At 41.9% G+C, this 19691-nt stretch overlaps 1 protein-coding gene across 6 annotated transcripts in view; it reads left to right on the top strand.

Moving 5' to 3' along the window:
• Positions 1 to 9793: 9793 nt before the first annotated feature.
• tle2a (TLE family member 2, transcriptional corepressor a) overlaps positions 9794 to 19691 on the top strand; it is a 40730-nt gene continuing 30832 nt past the window's right edge. For 4 of the 6 annotated variants that reach the window (XM_058638473.1, XM_058638472.1, XM_058638470.1 and 1 more), the window contains exon 1: positions 9795 to 10413. In XM_058638473.1, the coding sequence (XP_058494456.1) occupies positions 10390 to 10413 (24 nt within the window). In that variant the 5' untranslated portion in view covers positions 9795 to 10389. Of the gene's footprint in view, positions 10414 to 19691 lie in introns of all 6 variants that reach the window. The other 2 variants (XM_058638468.1, XM_058638467.1) reach the window with 1 other exon arrangement.

Raw genomic sequence — 19691 nt, 5'->3', positions numbered from 1 at the left:
TTCCCCCTGGCATGTCATTCGCCCTTCTGCTCAGCAAGCCATGCAAACTTTATAGATTTATGGTCGAGGGGAAAACGTGTCCTGCTGTGGAATAGTAGTGACATAGAGAAGTAAACAGACTTTAGCTACATTGCTGTAGGGTGTGCGTGTGTGTGTGTGTGTGTGTGTGAGAGTGTGAAGGGCCTCTGTTGTGAAATGGCCCGTGCTCCTGCTTCAGGCTAGAATGATGTCACACCAAAGGGAACAGCAATGTGTAGTCAAAGCCATGTGGATGAATTCTGGCTTTATTAATAATGCGTAAGAATGGGGAAAGTTGGAAAGTTGCTTCTGCAGGTGAGGTAGAGACAGAAGTCAGAGACACAACAATTGTATCACGTTACACGTTTAGACAGTTCTGATTCGGTGATGACATGTTTGCAGAACTGCAATGTCATTTAAACAAGCAATGTAGCATTACATGCACGTAGACATGGTCAAGACGACCTGATGAAGTTCCCACTTCCACGCAAAAAAAGTGGCCTTGACTATGGTCGCTGCCATATTCAAACTACTCAGATTTATTTTCAGGCACAGCCGTCTCCAGGGTTTACAGAGAAAATATCTGCGAAAGAGAAAATACCCAGCGATGTTCTCTGGATGAAAATGCCTTCAGAGGAAAACGGCCAAGTTCATTCAAAATGATAGAAAAGCAATCGTAACTCAAATAACCACGATGGACCTTGAAGCAGATGTGCTACAACAGCAGGAGACCACACACTGGGTGCCACTCCTGCCACTTAATAAGGTGTCATGGGCGCCTAACATGGACTCTTTGTGCAGAGACCACCCGTCTCATCAGACAGGAACGGGAAAGTTACAGCTTTGAACCCAAACACACTTTTAATAATGCTGTTATGTTTGTGTTTCCAGGTTAACCCTTAGAACACAGAGCATTTTGTTTTCCCATTACTGTGTACTCTATCTGTACTATACTAGAGGCTATAAGAATATGTGTGTAATATAAAGTGTCTTATATCCTTTTTTTTCAATCTGATGAAATGATGAGTGATTTTCATTTTCACTTGGATTGAATATGTTTGATTTAGCTCAGTGTCACACACACAAAAACAGCTGTCAAACAGTTTTCAAAGATTGAAATTGAAAGAAAATATTAATTTGGACAATGTAAACTTGAAGGAAATGTATTATAACGGTGTGTAAAAATTTTATTTCCAGACGTATTTTTATATCAAGGCATGCCGTTCTGCAAAAGTCTCTCAAAAATCAGTGTTTGCATGCCACTGAGAAAAATAGATAATAGATAAATAAATATATAGGTAAAGGGGCAACTAAGGGTAAACCCTTAGTGCTCATGAGGCACAGATCTGTGCCACAGGTGCATCCTTCAGGCTTTAAAAATGCAGGGTTATTCCGTCTTCTTCTGTGTTGTTGAGTCAAAGTTATGATTCCTTTTATATCACATTTGTAGTCGTGATAAAAAGTAACACGAATGGAATAGAACTTTATTTATGTATTATAATTGTGCAGAAGTGAAAGAATAGACAACTTATTCCTCAGGTGTGTTGTTGGAAATTAAGGACATTTTTTCATCCGATTGCCTATAGGTTGTGCTGAAAAGAAGGATATAACTCTAACATAGTAATGGATAAAAGCAGCCGGAATGCTCTGTGTTCTAAGGGTTAAGATTGCAGAAAGCTGTGTGTTGTCTTACATAGGGGTCTTTGCTTAGCATAACGTGTGTGTGTATTGAACCTATCAGCAGTGTAATGATGGAAATCCACAAATACCAGCATATTCTGTTAAATGACACTTTAACTACATTCTTGTGGAACCCAAACTTAACATTTTAATTAGTCACTAAATCAGCTGTACAGTCCCGCACCCTGAGCATGGCACCGGGGAGGTGCACGTCCTTAACACTGCCGTTTACATTATTGCTCCAAATGTGGTCTTGTAGTAACATAGATTTCTGTTGACAATACAGCCCGAGCGCTGCGGGAAACTGCTCTAGGCCACTATATTTTGTTTCTACTATATACACCAGTTGGATTCTCTTCAACAATACTATACCTATTATTACATGGATGCCAAACGTACAATCAGGACTCAGTTTACAACAATTTGACACCAGATATCTCTTTTCAATCATTTGTTTCTGTCTTCAAATAATAATTTACCTTCAATCTTATTCACAATTGAGGTAAGATATATTTTTAAGTGTAGCTGTTGCCAATGAAGCTGCAGCAGAGGGAGAGAGAGTGAGAGAAGGCCCTCAAGGGGAAGTGGGAGGCCTGGGTCTGCTCAACAGCCAGCTGGCCTCCTCTGGAAAATACAAGATGCCTTCCCGTGCCAGAATGTGCAGAGCGAGAGGCGGTAGCGAATGAAAGAAGGGAAAATGTTAGTGTGGATGCGTGCCGGCCAAGAAAGAGAAGGAGAACGTGGTTCATAATCTCAAAATTCAACAATCTCCTAAAGATGGATGTGTTGGCAAGAGAGAGAGCTGGAGGGAAAATGCAAGACCAAGAAATTGCATTTGCCTTAAACTTAACATGGTAAATAATTTAGTATATATATGATTGATTTTATTGTAATGATAAATAATGTAGGAATAATGGGATTTTGCAGGTGGACATTATGGTGTCAGAAGGAACTCAATTATTCTTGATTACTTTTTTTTTGCAGTTCTTTAACAGTCCTTAACATAATAGGCTTTCAAGTTTCTCTATTACAGTTTCTAAAAATGTTTTAATACAAAACCCTATAAAATGACATGATTATTTCCATATCATATAGGCCCAGCTTATTCAAATGGTGGCCCGTGGGCCACATGCGGCCCATAGCCAACGTCATAGTGGTCCAGCCTGTGGTTCACACTTTGTCCCTCAAAGATTCCTACATACATTCCTACTGTAGTCTGACAGGCTTGATAGCATTGATAGTTTTCTGTTAAAGGCACTGTTAGTTGTTTGTGGGTCTTATATAACATGTGTTTACCTTATTTCAAAGAGAAACAAATGCTAATATTGTGCACCGCTTTGATTTCATGCAACCGAGATGACAAGCACATTTATTTTTACTTTAAGGTGTGCGGACAGGTATGACCAAAATAGTTGTATTGCAAGTTCTTTTATTATGTTTTTAATGCACTTTTTGACGTACTTTCTAAATGTGTCCTCACCTGCTGCTTACTGGCTGCAGGAAATGTCTGGCCCAGCTAAATTTCTTGGTTTGAAAATGTGACCCAACTAAGTTTGTCATCGAATAGTAGGAGTACATTTTTCAGCGAGAACTGATTTGATAGTTTGAAGATAAGTTTTTTGTTGAAAATAACTTGTTTTGACACCATTTCATGTGGTTATCCATTTACAGCCATAGCCATGATAAATATAGATATAGTGAATGTATTGTGACATTAACAAAGGCCATACATAACCTAACGTTTTAACAAGTTTCTCTAGAAAATACAGTTTATTCCTGGTTTCACTTTAATGACTTTAAATTTCAAAAGTCACCGCAGGTTTACTGGGATGTGTTTTCTACTGTTAGCATGAATATGTGATGTTAAAATCAGTATTATATTATATTTGTAATATTAACATTCACGGCAAGGAGTGCAGTGTCTGCTGCCTAATGATTTGTTATTATTTAATGTTTATAGTGAGGCATGAGAATTTAAATGCAAATTAAATACTTTATAATCAAATAAAAAAACAAAAACATTTTAACAATCTCACTCAAAGTAAATAAGGTAATCAAGCAAGTGCTTAAGGGCCTATAATTTCCATCATGAGTTGACCAACCTGAATGAATAGGGTGATTTGAATTTTGTTTATGAATTGATTAACTATATAAGTAACTCTTATGTGGGTGAAGTGAAGGTGCAGCTTTACAGCAGCGACACCATGTGGTAGAAGTGTATTATTGCAGTCTGTTGCTATGGTAACTACATCAATTCAGCATCTCTATCAGCTAAACAAAGTGGGTTTTTTTTAAATGTAAATACTTATTCTTGTCACTTCTCTTTCCCCCCAAAATATATATGTCTTTTCTTGATTTACATTTTCAATTACTGTTTTTTGAAGGTCACACATTCACCTCCAGTCAACGTCTGTAATCGATCACCTGTATTGACCTTAACTGAATCCGGTGTTTGAATGACAACAAACAACAAAATACATACATACCTACGCACATCTTTATTGTATCCTGTTCACTGGGTTGGATGTGGCAGCAGTACTGCAGTTGGACAGCAGGTGGAACTACAATGCAGGGTTCCAGCTCTGTGCCTGTAAGTGGACTGATACACTTGTTCTCTCTCATGAGACTTTGGATGATGGGAGTTTGTCCTTGAGGCAGGTATCACTTGATTGCACCATGTCATGTGAAGTTTACTTTCCAGCAACAACGGAGTAATTACATTATTATTATTTTAGCTTAGGGCTTTTTAATAATTTGTACTTGTGCTACGCATTCTTTTTAAAATAAAGGTCAATAATCCTAGTGATTTGTCTGGGGGGGTTTTAAAACTCACATATTATGCATACTCTGTAATACACGCCATGTTTAATGATGCATTTTTGCTCAACTTCTACAAACATGCAAAACATATTTTCACTCCCTAGCCTATCACATCCCTTGTTCTCCTTTCTACTGTAATTAAAATACATGTACATGCTGCCCTCCCCGTTTAAAAGGCTTAAACGTACTCATTAACACCTCACTTGTGCTCCAGCGGCCTGCCGGCACTCATGTGAAGGAGAAATACTGTGGCAATGACTGCACACTTTTTTGCAAGAGTGCATCACTCTGCTGTGTGAGATGGGTGACGGCACATGCAAAGTGCTGTCAGTAGCATTTGCAAGTCAATACTCGGATTTAACCGCTTCACTCTCCACTCGGCGTGGATCGACAGCCGGAATTCAAAATCACCTCCTGAAAAGAAACTCTTTAGTCACTCGGCCCTTTAAAAAAGAAAAAAAAAAGTTTAACCTTGTTCAGGAATTCTCTTGACTTATTTTTTTTATTTATTGATTGGTTTCCACATAAGAAGATGATGTGTGGAAAAAATTCTGACTGTCAAAAAAAAAAGAGTCTGCTTGCTTCATCATCACCTCAGTGATTATTTAGTACCGTTGTGGATCCCATGACCATATTGTGCAACCTAGATAGTCATAAGGAGATCTTATTCCTCTTCACTGTGCAGGGATACAAATCGCCCCATTGTTCTGTGTTATCAGGAAGAAAATTCCACAGACAAAGAGGTGAACATTCCCTTTTCCTTGGGTTACAGCGTGCTGTGATGAAAACAATGTCCTTTCTCCTGAAAAGAAAGAGCTATTTAGCAAATATCATAGCAGTGGGTAATTAACTGTGTTGATGTCTTCAGTCTTGTGCTATGTGGTCCAAAGGCTGGAAGAGTTTTTTGGGTTTTTTTTTAGTGGAGGAAACAATGTTACACCATGGCACTGGCATTCTCGAGTTTCCAGATACACATGCCTGTGAGCGTAAATGTGTCAGCGTCTGTTTTATGTGCATACGTGTGCATATGTGTGTCACAGAGAGTATTTATTTGTATCCGCCTGCAAGGAGGCGAGGAGGTGTTGGTGTGTGTGTGTGTGTGTGAGTGTGTGCGTGTGTGCATGTGCAACACTCCTACATGTGTGCATGTGAGCATAGCTGCTGCTGCTGATGTGGGTCATTACTCCTTCTTTCCCCAGGGGCCATGCAGCAGGAGAGGACAGAAGGGGAGGGGATGGAGGGATGGATGGAGGGTTGGGGGCGGGCAGGGAGGTGGGGGAGTGAGGGATAGAGGGAGGGGTTGATTTTGTGTGTGTGTGTGTGTGTGTGTGTGTGTGTGTGCGTGTGTTGAGGGGTGGTGTCCCAGAGGAGTGGAGACCAATAAATCACGGTGCTGTCTCTGTGCTGACACCCAGCTTGTCTGATGAGGGGACAGAGAGGGTGGGGGCAAAGTGGGCCAATGCTTGGGGGATGGAGGAGGCTTTGGGGTCTGGAGTGGGAGGGGGTGGGGGGGCGAGGGGGCCTTGTCTTCATGTCACTCAAGCCCACGCTGGGCAGGAGCCAGACTCAATGCTATCTGAAAGCCATGGGGAGAGGCTGTTGGGGCCGGGGAGGGTGGGGACACCGCAAAAACCAAAGGATTACTACCCCAACCAAAGTATCTTCCTCCACTGTCATCTTTTCTTCCCATGGGATGTAGTTTTTCTGTAGAGGGCTCAATCTGCTGTTCAGCTGAGTTAAGTTGAATAAAATGAAAATCCACTCTTTCAACACTCGGTGGTTAAAGATGAAACATTAATGGTTTTTAAAATGATATGCTTTAAATGTAAAAAAAAAAAGTTGGAATGAACTATTGTGCATGACAGGGAATAAAAGAGAAAATGCCAAACGTGGTGTGAAATAAATGCATAGTCACAGCATTTAAAGGGATAGTTCTGGTATTGGTGAACCCAAAAAGGCTCACCAAAACAATTTGCACCTGCTTAAGTCTACGACATCTCCAGAATGTCTGACACTTTTCTCACTGGTCGACAACCTTTCATAGCTGGAAACTGAAGTTTGTAAAAGTACGCATGCCTAAGTCCATAGGGAAAATCAACGATTTTACATCACGACACACATGAATAATTAATGCACTGCTGCCTCTATCAGCAGGTTCAAATGTGTTAACTTTTGGCTTTGGTGTTTGAAATCCTTTGTTTCCGATTTACCTAAGTGACACAAAGTTATCAAATGAAGCAGCAGTAAAGCAGCAGCTCCTGGGTTCACTTAAACTAAAAATGCTGATTCTGTCTTTGGACTTTGGTGTGGGAGAGTGAGTGGTTTACAAACGTGCTTTTCCAGCTGGAAAAGGCTATCTAATGGCAGCATTAGGTGACAAACATTAATATATATCATAGGAGCAAGCAGGCGTTGATATTACTTGGTGAGCCGTCTGCCATGCTTGTTTTTGATGAGTGAATGCCTGTCAGTCCTTTGCATCTTCTGGGCACGACATACAGTATGTGCATAGTACATGCAGCTGTATGTATGAAGCCGTGTGACTGTGAATCAGTGTCTTATAGAGAGAGTAGATATTTGTCCTTGACCATACAACAGCGATGGGCAAAGAAACACTTCAGCTCTTCAGTTTGTTTTATACTGTATGTAAATGGACTTTACGATGGAGCTTTTGAATGGGCTTTAAGTTTCCCACAGGTGCCTGGAACTATGGGGGAGAATGCATCAGACAGGTGAAGCTTATTGATCCAAGCAAAAACACTGTAATAACTGCTCTGCCTTCCAGTAAACAAAAGACAAAGTGTAAGTAGTGTTGGCTTATTGTCTCGACAGGATGTCTCTCCAGCAGACCTGGTCCAGTGTTATTGGGGCATCATTTGTTATTGGGGTATCACACACAGTTTGACACCGATATTGCTGCTGGGAACCACAAAGGAATGACATAGTCTCTGAAGTTGCATGGTAGGTAAACTTGTTTTCATTACTTTGTTAAACACCCCCTCCCTCCTGCTCTGTGATAATTTGCCCACTCTATGTACAGTGCTGCTTTCCACTGCTGCTCTCTTTCTTTCCTTTTTCTTTGCCTGAAGTTGCGATGAGCGAGTGATGCGGCTGCTCCCTCGGGCGCTTTCCACTGCTATGTGTTTTCAGAAAAGTGCATGGAGAGCATGTGTTTACTTTCACTCGGCATATATTTGAGTTTGACGGAATTATTTATTCAAAACGTCACACGGACAAGCTCAGACCATAAGCGTTATGAGCATTGTGTCCTCTGCCGCTGTGGGCTGTGGGGCCACTTTGATGTTCTGTTGCTCTGAGCCACGGTTGAGGAGAGACGGGCTCGATGGGCCTGGTGTATTTAATCACTGGAGCTCGGCCAATACACACACACACACACTCACACACACACAGACACACACCTAGTTTACTCCTTCATCTGACCTGCCAATAGCAATAATATGTGTCCTTCACTTATCATTTTCTATCATCTATATTATTATGCCTCCCCCCAGTATACACAACACAGACTCATACATCCTGTGCAACCCCCTGCCTCCTATCCCAGCCCAGTAATAACCCCTAAAACACACACACACACACACACACACACACACACACGCCATCATGAAACATCTCCCCATGCAGCAGCAGACTGCAAAGCACTGCATTTCTCATGACTTTTTTTTTTCTAATAAATGTGATCCCAGAATCTAAGAGTGAGAAAGAGGGAGAGGGAGAGAGAGAGAGAGAGAGAGAGAGAGGGAGGCCAGTGCTGTGCATTAAAATTCATGGGGAGAAAATGGCAATAAAATTTTTCTTTCTCTTTCTCTCTCTTTTTCCCCCTCCTTTCCTTGCCACTCTCCCTGCATGCTTCCCTTACCCTCCTCTCCTTTTTCATTCCCCCGCTTGTCTGCTCAACACACACACACATAAACGAGCCATGCACGCACACGCACGCACACGCACACACAAGCTTCTTTTTTTTTCATCACCCGTGTGCACTCTCCCTCTCTTTCAATCTCTAACCCTCCTACTGGCTCCTCTTTCTAAGCATCCCCCCTGCTGTCCTTCATCCTTTATTCTCTTCCTCCTCCCACCATCCCTCTCCCTCCCTCCCCCCCTTTGCTTTTCCCCTCTCTCTCTCTCTCTCTCTCACACACACACACACATCTATATTTTCCAACTCCACCTCTGGCAGGTTGTGATTTCCACTGTCAGAAATTGCTTTTTCAATATCTCTCTCTCTAATTATGAGCCCTGCTAAAGGGGCTGTGCCTCGAGAATACCAATTTTTTTCCACTATTCCTCGCTGCCTCTCCACAATAAGTTTCCTGTCCCGGGTTAACAGCTAATGCACACATTCCTCGTGAAAGCCTTGCACGTGTGGGAACATCATCGGTGTTGTTTTGGTTCATGGTCTCAGTGGTGTTTGCTCTTTTGGTCAGTTCACTGTGGCCATGGCACATTTTTGGATAGAGTGGAACCGAAAAAATGGGGGTGATGATGGTGAAATTAGAGCAACATGTGTTCGTCTCCACGAGGACAAGGACGAAATGGGGCAAATGTGAGAATTCTGAACACATGCTGACGATTTGTGGGGAGAAAAGGGAAAACCACTGAATCTTGATACCACCACCACACACCCTTCCTCAATCACTCCCTAAATGCCAGGAAAGGGTTAACCCTCACTGAGCTGCACTAGCCTGCCTTTGATTGACGTGCAGAGTATTGAGCTACCTTCACCCTCCAATCAGCAGCCGGTCAGCATGGCCCACGTGGGCATCCTCCACGCTCATTGGCTCATTTTACCAGTGTTTATTGTGCACAAGCCGAGCCCCACGTGGAGATTTTATTCCATCACTGAACAATTCCTGAGAACCTCGTTTTTTTTATATATATATCTACATAATCTTGAGATTATTCTCTTACACTTAAAAACCGTCAAATAATAATAATAAATAAATCTTAATTATGTGATATATATCATATATTTCAGCACAGTTACGTGATAAATTATATTTATCACACAACAAATGACACGAGGCTGTTCGAAGAACAACCCTGTGTGATTGCACGACAATTATTATTGTCATCATTATTATTATTTAAATGAACAGTTCGGCACCAGACCGGGTTTGTGATTAAAAATATGTTTTTCCCTCTGCGTGTGTGTGTGTGTGTGTGTGGGTCGGAGGGTGGGGGTGGGCAGTAAACCGTGTCTTTAGGTCTCCCCCCACTCCTTTTAAAGAAAGCTACTCATATGTTATGTCCCATTGAGGATCAGAGAGAGAAGGGGGAGAGGGAGAAGGAGAAGAAGTGAGGCACTGGGAGTGTTGTGTGAAAAAGAGTGCAGGCCAACGGGGGAAACAAAAGAGGCTGCGGCTGCATTGACTGAGCTGGTGGTGTGGTCGTCTTCCGAAGCCACAAGGAAAACCACATTAACCCTCCTCCTACTCCTTCGCCCGTCAGAGAGGGAAACCGACTGCGACATTGTGATAGCTGGGAGTGCGAAGTTGAAGTCTCGCAAGAGAGAGAGGGAGAGAGAGGGAGAGAGAGAGAGAAGGAAAGAGAGGGAGCGCTCCCCTGTGCCGGGTGTTCCTCCTCTCCGCGTCCTCACTAAGCGTCGAGTGCGCTGCGGTGTGGGACTGGAGATATAACCCCAGAACAAAGGAGTCTTGAAGCGAGGAATGAGCGAGCCGAGACTAGCCTTGCCAGTGCTGTTGAAACCAGGCCAAATGCCTCTCTGAGACCAACAATAGCACCTCGGCTGCTCGCAATTCCTCACGAAGCTTTCCGCCTCAAACGGGGGAGAAAGAAGACGAAGAGAAATAGGAGAGAGCTTACACGGAGACGCACAAGTCGGCGGCGACTATGTTTCCTCAAAACCGACCATCGGTAAGTAGGCTACATTGTAACAGGGCACTCGCGTCTCATTGTGTTATTGTCTCCAAACCTTTAAACTCACTAAAGGGGATGCTATGTAGTCTCTGCGCCTCAATGAGAAAGTGCGAGTTTGTCTTTAGCTTTGTAGAAAATGTGTTTCCGGAGGATTCATGTGTGGAAATCATGATAGAACCGTCATATCTTATTAGTCTTCTCATTCACGCTCGGTTGTAATCGTTGACTCAACAAGGTCACACACAATCAGTCTTTTTATTGAGGCAGAGCGCTAAACTTTGCTGAGTGTCTTTGTGTGTGTGTGTGTGTGTGTGTGTGAGACTCTCATGTCCTTGGTGGCCACCATCACCACCAATGGGCTACAAACATGGAGCCCCCTTTCCACGTCCATTCTGTTGAGAATGAGTTGACCCAGATGATGATAATGTGTGTGTGTGTGTGTGTGTGTGTGTGGGTCCCTTCCTCATGGGCTGCTGTGAGGAGGGGAAGTGAGTCAGCTTGCCTTGTTGACACCATCACTCAATGGTCTGCCCTTCTCAAGTGCCACTCGTTGGTTTCACAAAAAAAGAGGAAAAAAATCTGCTTCTGCTTCTTTTATTTGTTTCTGCTGTATCACACAAAAGTGTGTCATGCTCTGATTACACAGACTGGAAAAAACACACCAAAATCTGGACCTAACTATATATTTTCTTTTGCAAAATGCCCAGTAATGAGTTTGTAAAAATGAAAAGCCAAGTTGTTTTGCTCTGTATTATATTGAGGTAGATTTCTGTGAGGTTAGGACCAAATTCCACACTGCGTGGCTTTAATTTGTTTAAGCTGCGTTGGGTGGAGAGCTTTTGAGCAGACAGAAATACATAAACACTGGTCCTACAGCTGTGACGAGTATCAATTAAGACCTGCTCATTTGCTTAACCCTCTTCTACATGCCTCAGTCATGCCACCCTGAACCCTGCCCCCCTACTGTGTTTTCATATTCATTTCCCATGCATTAAAAAGCAGATTGCACACCCTGTGAAGCATGAATGGGTGTGTATGTGTGTGTGTGTAGTCCACATAAATTAATTCCTCTCACAAATCCATTCAGCTCCAAATGGTGATGTTTTTTTAAAATGTCAAGCGCTTGTTTTTGCGTGATGCTTCGCCTCCACTACCACCACACAATGTAACTTCTCTTCTGACCGTTACGACCTTTGGGTGACAAAGGGATCTTGTGAGTCCTCTTTGGCCAAATATACAGCACATGCACAAACATCACACACACTAGCAGCAGCAGCAGCAGCTGTGTATGGAGTATAACTGACTGCAGGAAGGCAGGGCAGGAGGCAGAGCGTGGGTCTGTGGTTTGCACTGTAAACCCAATCCCTCTCATCCAGCCTCTCCTCACTGTGTTCCTGTGAGAGCTCCAAACCACATCTTAATGTATGGGCAGGCATCCCAGGGTGAGAGGAGCAGACTGCGGCGGGTCTGGGTGGAATGTTTAGGCCCGCAGCTCTGTTTCTTTTCAAGCCCGCGCACATCTCAGCAGTACCACGTGAGGCACCCCTTTCGAAAGTACCCAGTGATCAGTAGCTGTTGTTTGCACCTCAGAGTAAAGAGCCACTCAACATGGCAAACTGTTTAATCTATGAAGCTCTACGCTGGCAGTAACCTGTCATCACTGGACACTGGTGTGTTGTGACACATCAATGACATTTAAAAATGGCCCACATATTTCAACATATCGAGTCATCTTCTATCAGAGGATGCATTATCATTCGTGTTGCGGTCGCACTCTTGCTACATTCAAATGTATTTACAGGTTACGAACAGGAGACATTGTTGATTCCTCATGTTAAACAGGAAAGTTGTAATCACCTTTTTCAAATATTTCTGTACTTGAAATTATCTTTTGTATCGAGTCTTTCTCTGGTCACACTTTTTGTGCGTCTACCCCTGACTAAATCCCATAAGCCGAACTGCTTCGTGTCAGAGCCCAAAAACCGGAATTAGGGCACAGGTATAATGGTGCTAGAAAACGGCATTAAAAAGTTTCCGGAAAATGCTTGAGGTCCTTGTATGTGCCCAGATCAATGTCAACCCATTTGAACTGCTTGAAATGACACAAAGGTTAGGACGTACATTACTGACAGTTGGATATACCTCACAAGTGCGTGTAAAGTGTCCCACTTTCCATGTCAGCCCTGGTCTGTTGAAGATGATTGAAACATAATTAATTGCTCATAGAAACCTCTCGGTCATAATAAGAAATAGGTAATCATATTTCCAAAAGCCCTCAACCAACCATTTTCATCTCGACAAAGCTCTTGATTGAGGGAGGGATTTTTTTTAAGTGGACATTATATTAGGGCTGATCAGTTTGGCCAGTCTGTTCAGACACTCTGGGGAAAATTATGGATACAACACCCTCATCAATGTAGTGCTACGATGCAGGCTTTGGTCAGAGAAAGAACCCCTCTTCGAGACCATATACTTGTGGATGAATCCAACTCCTATAGTATAGTATAGTAATAGTCAGTGTACAGGGTGAAGTGGAATTAGTCCGGTCTCATCTCCTAGCACTGTGAATGGGTTATTTTGTATCTACCACCAAGAACAGTTTGCACTCTGGTTGACTTAAATTTATGATTAAAATGTGTTAAATTTATATTAAACCAGTTAAATATGTCATACCAGAAATGGGCTTCAACAGGGAAGTTCTATGTTGTAACACTGAACAGATGTAACATTATTACATTTTAGTTAAAAGCTGTCGGAGCCCTTCTCTTGTTGTCTGCGACATTGTGAATTGTTCCGATTATCTCAAGTTTGACTAAATTTTTTTTGTTGATAACTGATAGTTTGTTTTTGTGGTTTTTGCCCAGTGTTCATTTGTGTTTCAATAACAGTGGTCAGGTGGGTTTGAAACACTTTCTGCAGTTTGCTATATTATCTAACTAAACACAAATTTGACTTAGCAGACTGTTGTAAATGTTGATTCTGTTGTCAAAAGTACGTTCTGGTTCTACTTGGCTTAAACTAACGAGTTAACCGTAAGCTCACACAGGCAGTGGAATACTTAAAACATCCTGTTTGGATGGGTTCACCTTGCTTTTCTTTCCCCCAGTATAATTGGAATTTTTAATATTAAAATAGTTTGTGTCAGACCCAACTTGAATGGCTTTAGAGTGTTGTCCAGTTGTCCTTTGTCAACACTTTTAAGTTCCATGAACTGGATAACAGAGGGTATCTTCAGATAATTTAATGAAATCATTCCAAATCCTGCATTAATCCCACACTAAATGAAACAGTTTTATCTCATGTATGTAGTTATTTATGCTGCCACAGTGCATGTTTTTACCCTTCTGTTCAAGTACGAGCAGTACTTGGTGTTCTTGCATCATAGCAAGTAGATCTGCTGTCACCATAGCAATGCCAGAACAATAGCCGTAAACCTTGAGTAAACACTAGGGATGCTCGATATTGGACATCTGATATGCCGATATGTTGCGAGTGCTTGGGCGGATAAATTATATCAAAATATATATATGTTTTCCCCTGCACCCACTTCAGGGTTACAATTAACATAATATTTAGCTAAATCTTATTATTTATTATAGCTTATTATTGTGCAAACTAAATAAAGATAAAAAGGTAGCAGCTCATTCAGCCTACGGTCTTTGTCATCAGTCACATCACATTTACCAATATCTGATCATGCATTTTAAAGCCAATATCGACAGACGCTGATCACATGCCTATAATATCGTGCATTCCAAGTAAACACTTATACGTATACTGGACATATTATGCGCTGCAAAGTATTGAAAAAAAAAAACAGTTTTGGTCTTTCGTCTTACACCGTTTTGGAAATGATCCTTTCTTTGGGTGACGATGTGTAACATAATAAACTCTGGAAGAGTAACGTATTTAATCAGAACTTAAATGTTTATTATAATATATAGTTTATTGTAATTGCTTGCATCTTTATGAAGTTGGAGGACATGTGAGACAAGGGCAGCTAAGAGACACGTTGTCTTGTATTGACTGAGATGGGCCCTTCTCTTTATCCTTAAAGCTAGCATAAAGCAAGCTTCCACTCCCTGAATCCTAGCATGCTTCTAGCTCTTTATCACCACTGTATTGCACTGGGGGAGAGTGTCTATCGATCAGAGGCTTGCCTGCTATGCTTCTGGAGGGAGGGAGCGAGAGAGCGAGTGTTAGGGAGGGGAAAATGAAGGAAAAGAGGCTGACGGGATTTCAGGTTTACACAAGCTGTTGTGAAAGGTGCGTCTCAGTGGAAGGAACAAATGAGCTGAGGGGGTTACCTAATAAAAGAAGGCACCTCCAGCAATTAAGCCAGCTGACAGGCAAACTGTGGCGCCTCGCTAATGTGGGCTGACAGCAGGGAAATTTGAATAACGGGGCATGCGGGAGGAAGGGAAAAGGAATGAGGAGATGGGGGTGGTGGTGCTAATGATGAAACAGGTGCATGGCAGCCCCTCCTAAGTGCAGAAATCACTGAGAGATTATGAGCATGTTTCTTTAGCATGGAGCCAAACAGGCAGCTAATTTAAAGGGGGGGGGGGGTTCTCCACTAACGATGCAAAATGGCTTAATGTTGACAATATGGTTGAATGATTCAATATAAGCCCTAAGTTAAAATTCAATGTAATGACTTTTTAAAAAACAAAAAAAACAACTCTTTGAAGATTGTGTATCACTGTTTCATGGCCTGCCTCTGCATGTGCATCCTGCATGTGCTGGATGCACAATGATACACACAATCAGACATTTTACTGTGTTGGAACTACTGTCATGTGTCCTTGGTGGTATTCAAATGAAAGGGCAAGAGAGAGCGCGTGGTGGGTGTTTACGCTGATGATTGACTCAGTGGGTAAGCAGTGTAATTAGTGGCCTGACTAATGGGCTAAGCTACAGTGTATGAAGGAGGCAGCGGCGTCTTCATAGCTGAAGTAGACTGAGAGATCGAGCTCGGATGAAACGAAAAGAAAAATCTCCGAATTTGACAGGATATTTTTAGCCACAGCAGTGGCATGGCTCTAAGTATGACAATGAATGTGGATCTGCTGACATTGGTCCAGACTGAAATATCTCTGCAATTTCCAGGAGGATTTAGATATGTTTGTTTAGATATATTTTTTTTAAACTAGTGATTCCCACAACATTTCATATATAGACATTTATGCACTCAGTCCAACTGAACCTGTTTTAAATCATTTTTATCGAGCGCCAACACAAGGCCTACATTTTTAGTATCTTGACCCAATATGTTAACATTGTCATTAGAGCTGCAAGTAACAATTATTTTTTATAATTGATTAATCTGTCGATAATTTTCTCAATTAATTTGGTCCATAAAATGTTAAAATGTTGATCACTGTCTGGAAATGATGAGGTTCTCAAATGTCTTTTGTCTACAAACCAAAATGATTCACTTTTAATGATTTCTTTGTCATATGGAGCAAAGAAACAAAGAAAATATTCACATTTAAGAAGCTGAAACAATCAAAAATCCTGTTTTAATCATGAAAGACCCTTCAGTCCGATTAATCAATTATCTAAATAGTTAATTTAGATAACTATTTAGTAATCAATTAATAATCAAAACATTAATCAATTACTTGTTTCAGCTCTAGTTCTCATGTTTCATGGTGTAAACTTCTTTTAGGGGAAAAGGTTAATGTGAATTTGTGCCTATTCTCTGCGACATTTGGTGGAGTTCACATGTGGGTCCTAAACCAATCCATACCATGTTGAGGCGTAACATAAAGTTCACCTTACGTTCTAGTCATGTTATGATGGAAACTGCACAGATACTGTTACACTTAATAATCTCTGTGTCGCACAACCACATCATAACAGCGATGGCCCCATTTCAGTTCCATTAGCAAACGTTGTATCACTTTGGGTCAGTGTGGGTAACAGTGATTGAGACCCACATTGCGGGTTCCTGTCATTACTGACGTAGGAGCAGTCGAGTGTGAATACAATAAACTGCACATGTGCTACATATGCTTGTAAATAATTATGTGAGTGGCGTTGTGCACACATTCCCTTGGTGTTTCCTAGTGGGCATGTGTAAGTGTGTAGTCTCATTTAGTGTGTGTGTGTGTGTGCTCATGCGTTTATATATATATATTTTTTTAAGGTTGTGGGGGTGGATGTAATGCAAATTACAAATTACGAAATTATGTCATTCAGGGAATGTTGCATGGCTCCTTCACAATAGAATTTGTGCAGCTTTATTGTTCTTTTTGGATACACTTTTTTTAATGTATATACAGTGTCTGTATGCAGACCATGTATAACCTGGGAGCTGTTACATTGCATAGCAGCAGCTGGGATTAGTGTGCAGTTGTTTCTCCACTGTTGGCACTTTTAAAGCAGCAATATTGGATTGTTTCCTCTATCCTGTCTCACGGAAGGGATGTGGGATTTGATTTAAATAATTTCTGTCCCATAGATGACTTATTTTCACTCTTGCACTCATCCCATCATCATCAGGTCCTCGTTTAATCATTGCAATTGGCTTTTGCCTTCCTGGGCTTGGAGAGAGATTAGTGTGAACGTGTGTCTGTGTAGATCTGATGCAACAGGGTCATACGTGGGGTTTTCAGTGCCGAGTGTGTGTGAAATTGTTAGACGTCACTCGTGTTGGCCTTCAGCTTTCTCATCTGGCTTTATGGAACAGAGCAGAATCGCCATGGTGTTGGTAAAAACACGGCACGGCTGCTTATTGCCTGTAAACACCTCCCTGCTGATTTATGTAAACAGTTGAGCAATTGGATGATCTCTAATCATATCAGGGAAAAGCTTTCCTTCCTCTTCCCGACCTGCTTTCATGCATTCCTTACTTAATATTACAGCATCTGTCTCTTCTGTTGTGCGAGCCACGGAGGATCTGTATTTGTGTAATGGTGATTTTCAGTCTATGTAAGCTTTTTTCAAGGACAAACGGCACCTATCTTGTTGGCTTTCAAGAGGGAGAAAATAACTGACTATGGGATTATCAGGCTTGGCTTTCCAGCTTACACTCATTCCCATTGGTCACCAGGTTGGCTCAATGACCTGACCTCTTACTTAAATGCCTGCTGAATTATATTTGCCTGATCAGGAGTGGGAGCCACAAGGTGGAGCAGTAGCTAGCATTGTTGCATCACAGCATGTTAAGATCCTGCTTCGACCAGCAGCCTTTCAGTGTGGGTTGTCTCTAGTGACTCTGGCTTCCTCCCACAGTCCAAAATCATGCATATTAGGTAAATTGACTGTAGGTGTGAGAGTGAATGGTTGCTTATGTGTACGTTTTGGCCCTGTGATGGACTGGCGACATGAATGAATGAATGAATGAATGAATGAATGAATGATAAGGATGAGGTGGAACAGGCTCAGGCCTCTGGACACAACGTCCCGAGAGTTAAGAATGACGACCAGCTGCATCATTGCCTCAGACTGGCAAGTGTCGGGGAAAGAAAACGCAAGATCTATTCTGCAGTGGTGTGTTTGGTATATCTTAATTGGTCATGACACAGTCTCTCGCTCCAGATTTATTTGTGTCTAAGTGTCCAAATAAAATAAGGGTTACTGTATATGGAGGAAGGTTCTTTTGAGACGTCTTATTGTTAGTCGCTAGCTTTGCTTGGCATTTTCATGTGTGGCCTCCTTTTTCCGATTTGCTGGAGAAACTATTTTCATCAATCTCTCACCGATGGACGGTTCAACATGCTGAATCAGCTGTTGAGCAGTAGACGGGGCCCCTTTTCCTCCCCGATAAAGCCCAAAGGTGCTGCACACTGTCCCTACGGAGGCTATGAATGGTCATCAACTGCCCTATGACTGACCGCCAGGGCCGCGTAGTAGTGCTTGATAATGGATGCAAGGAATGAAAGAGAGGTTGAATGCTGGGGTAAGATACCAGAATCTTTTCTTTGTTTCAAGGCAGCGTCTGTCAAATGAGTTCAGTCTAGACCGGTGTGTAAAGTTCTGAGTGGCTGAAACGGTAGAGAAAGTGGTCACTTTTTGCCACCCAAAAGATTTCCTTTCCTTTTTCATCTGAAAATCTCAAAAATTGTCCAGCTTACTCTAACGTCATCCATTTCTATGGAAGGCTCTGCCCCTGTCTGTCACCTGTCCTTTGGCAACATGGCTATGTGAAAATAGAAAATTGCATAAAAATATATAAAAAAAGAAATGGGAGGGAAAAGGGTGATTAAAAATGAGATAGAAAAAAAAATAGTCCTCCCTTTCTCTCGCCTTCCATCTTCCTGTAAAATGGCCTTGGTGTTCTTTTTTCCCCCTGTGAAGAGTAATTGCTGCGTGTGTGTGTGTGTGTGTGTGTGTGCCTTTGTGTAAAAGAGGAGGGGAGAGGGTGTGTGTGTGTGTGTGTGTGTGTGTGTGTGTGTGTTTTTTTAATAATGGGTTTTTTGTGAGAGAACAGTGTGTGTGTATGTGTGAGCAACACTCACAAAATGTGCTTGTGTATTTTTTTGAGGGTAAGTGTGGGTAATGGGTATGTGCATGCAAAGGAGAGTGTGTGTGTGTGTGTGTGTGAGGCTGTCTGTGCTCTAGGAGGGGGATCTGGCCGACAGATTGAGAGCAGCTTGTTAGAAAGAGGAACAATGAGGCCACAGCCCCCTCTCCTATCATCTTTTTTGTTTCCTTTCCTTTCTGTAGGCCTTATCCACACGGAAACAGAACTTTCCACGCACACATCTTCTTCTTTTTCATTTTTTAAATTTTTTCCGTAACCATGGCATTGTTTCAGGAAATGACTTCATCCACAAACACCCCCACCCCCCCAAAAAAATTACTCAAAATGCTGTACGTGATGCTGTAAACCTGCCCCAGAAATAGACACGGAGGCGTAAATCTTTATCCGAGTAAGTATACATTACAATGTATACAGATACAGAGATGGAATGAACCAAGCCAGGGGGACTAAGGAAGGAAATAAATTTATCATAAAACAAATAGACCCAAACACAAGAAGAGGAAGATGACGAAGATGGTTATAGCGAATAAAAGCGCACGAGGGAGGAAGGACCATGACATAATTGTTTTCCCAAAGTAGCATATTGGTTGTTGGTTTTCCAGGAATAGCGCTCCCAAAACACCAGTTCCTTGTGGATAAAAAGACGAAACAATAAAAACTCAAGCGGATTCTCCTGAACTCATTATCTTGTGTATGGCCCCAAAGACTCCTTTCCGTTTCCATGTTCCCTTTCTCTCTTTTCTTTTAGTTCTATTCCTTTGTAAAACACCCTGTAATCCTCCCT

This window comes from Solea solea, chromosome 9, assembly GCF_958295425.1.
Source record: "Solea solea chromosome 9, fSolSol10.1, whole genome shotgun sequence".
Lineage (NCBI taxonomy): Eukaryota > Metazoa > Chordata > Actinopteri > Pleuronectiformes > Soleidae > Solea > Solea solea.
This window is presented reverse-complemented; position numbering and strand designations above follow the sequence as displayed.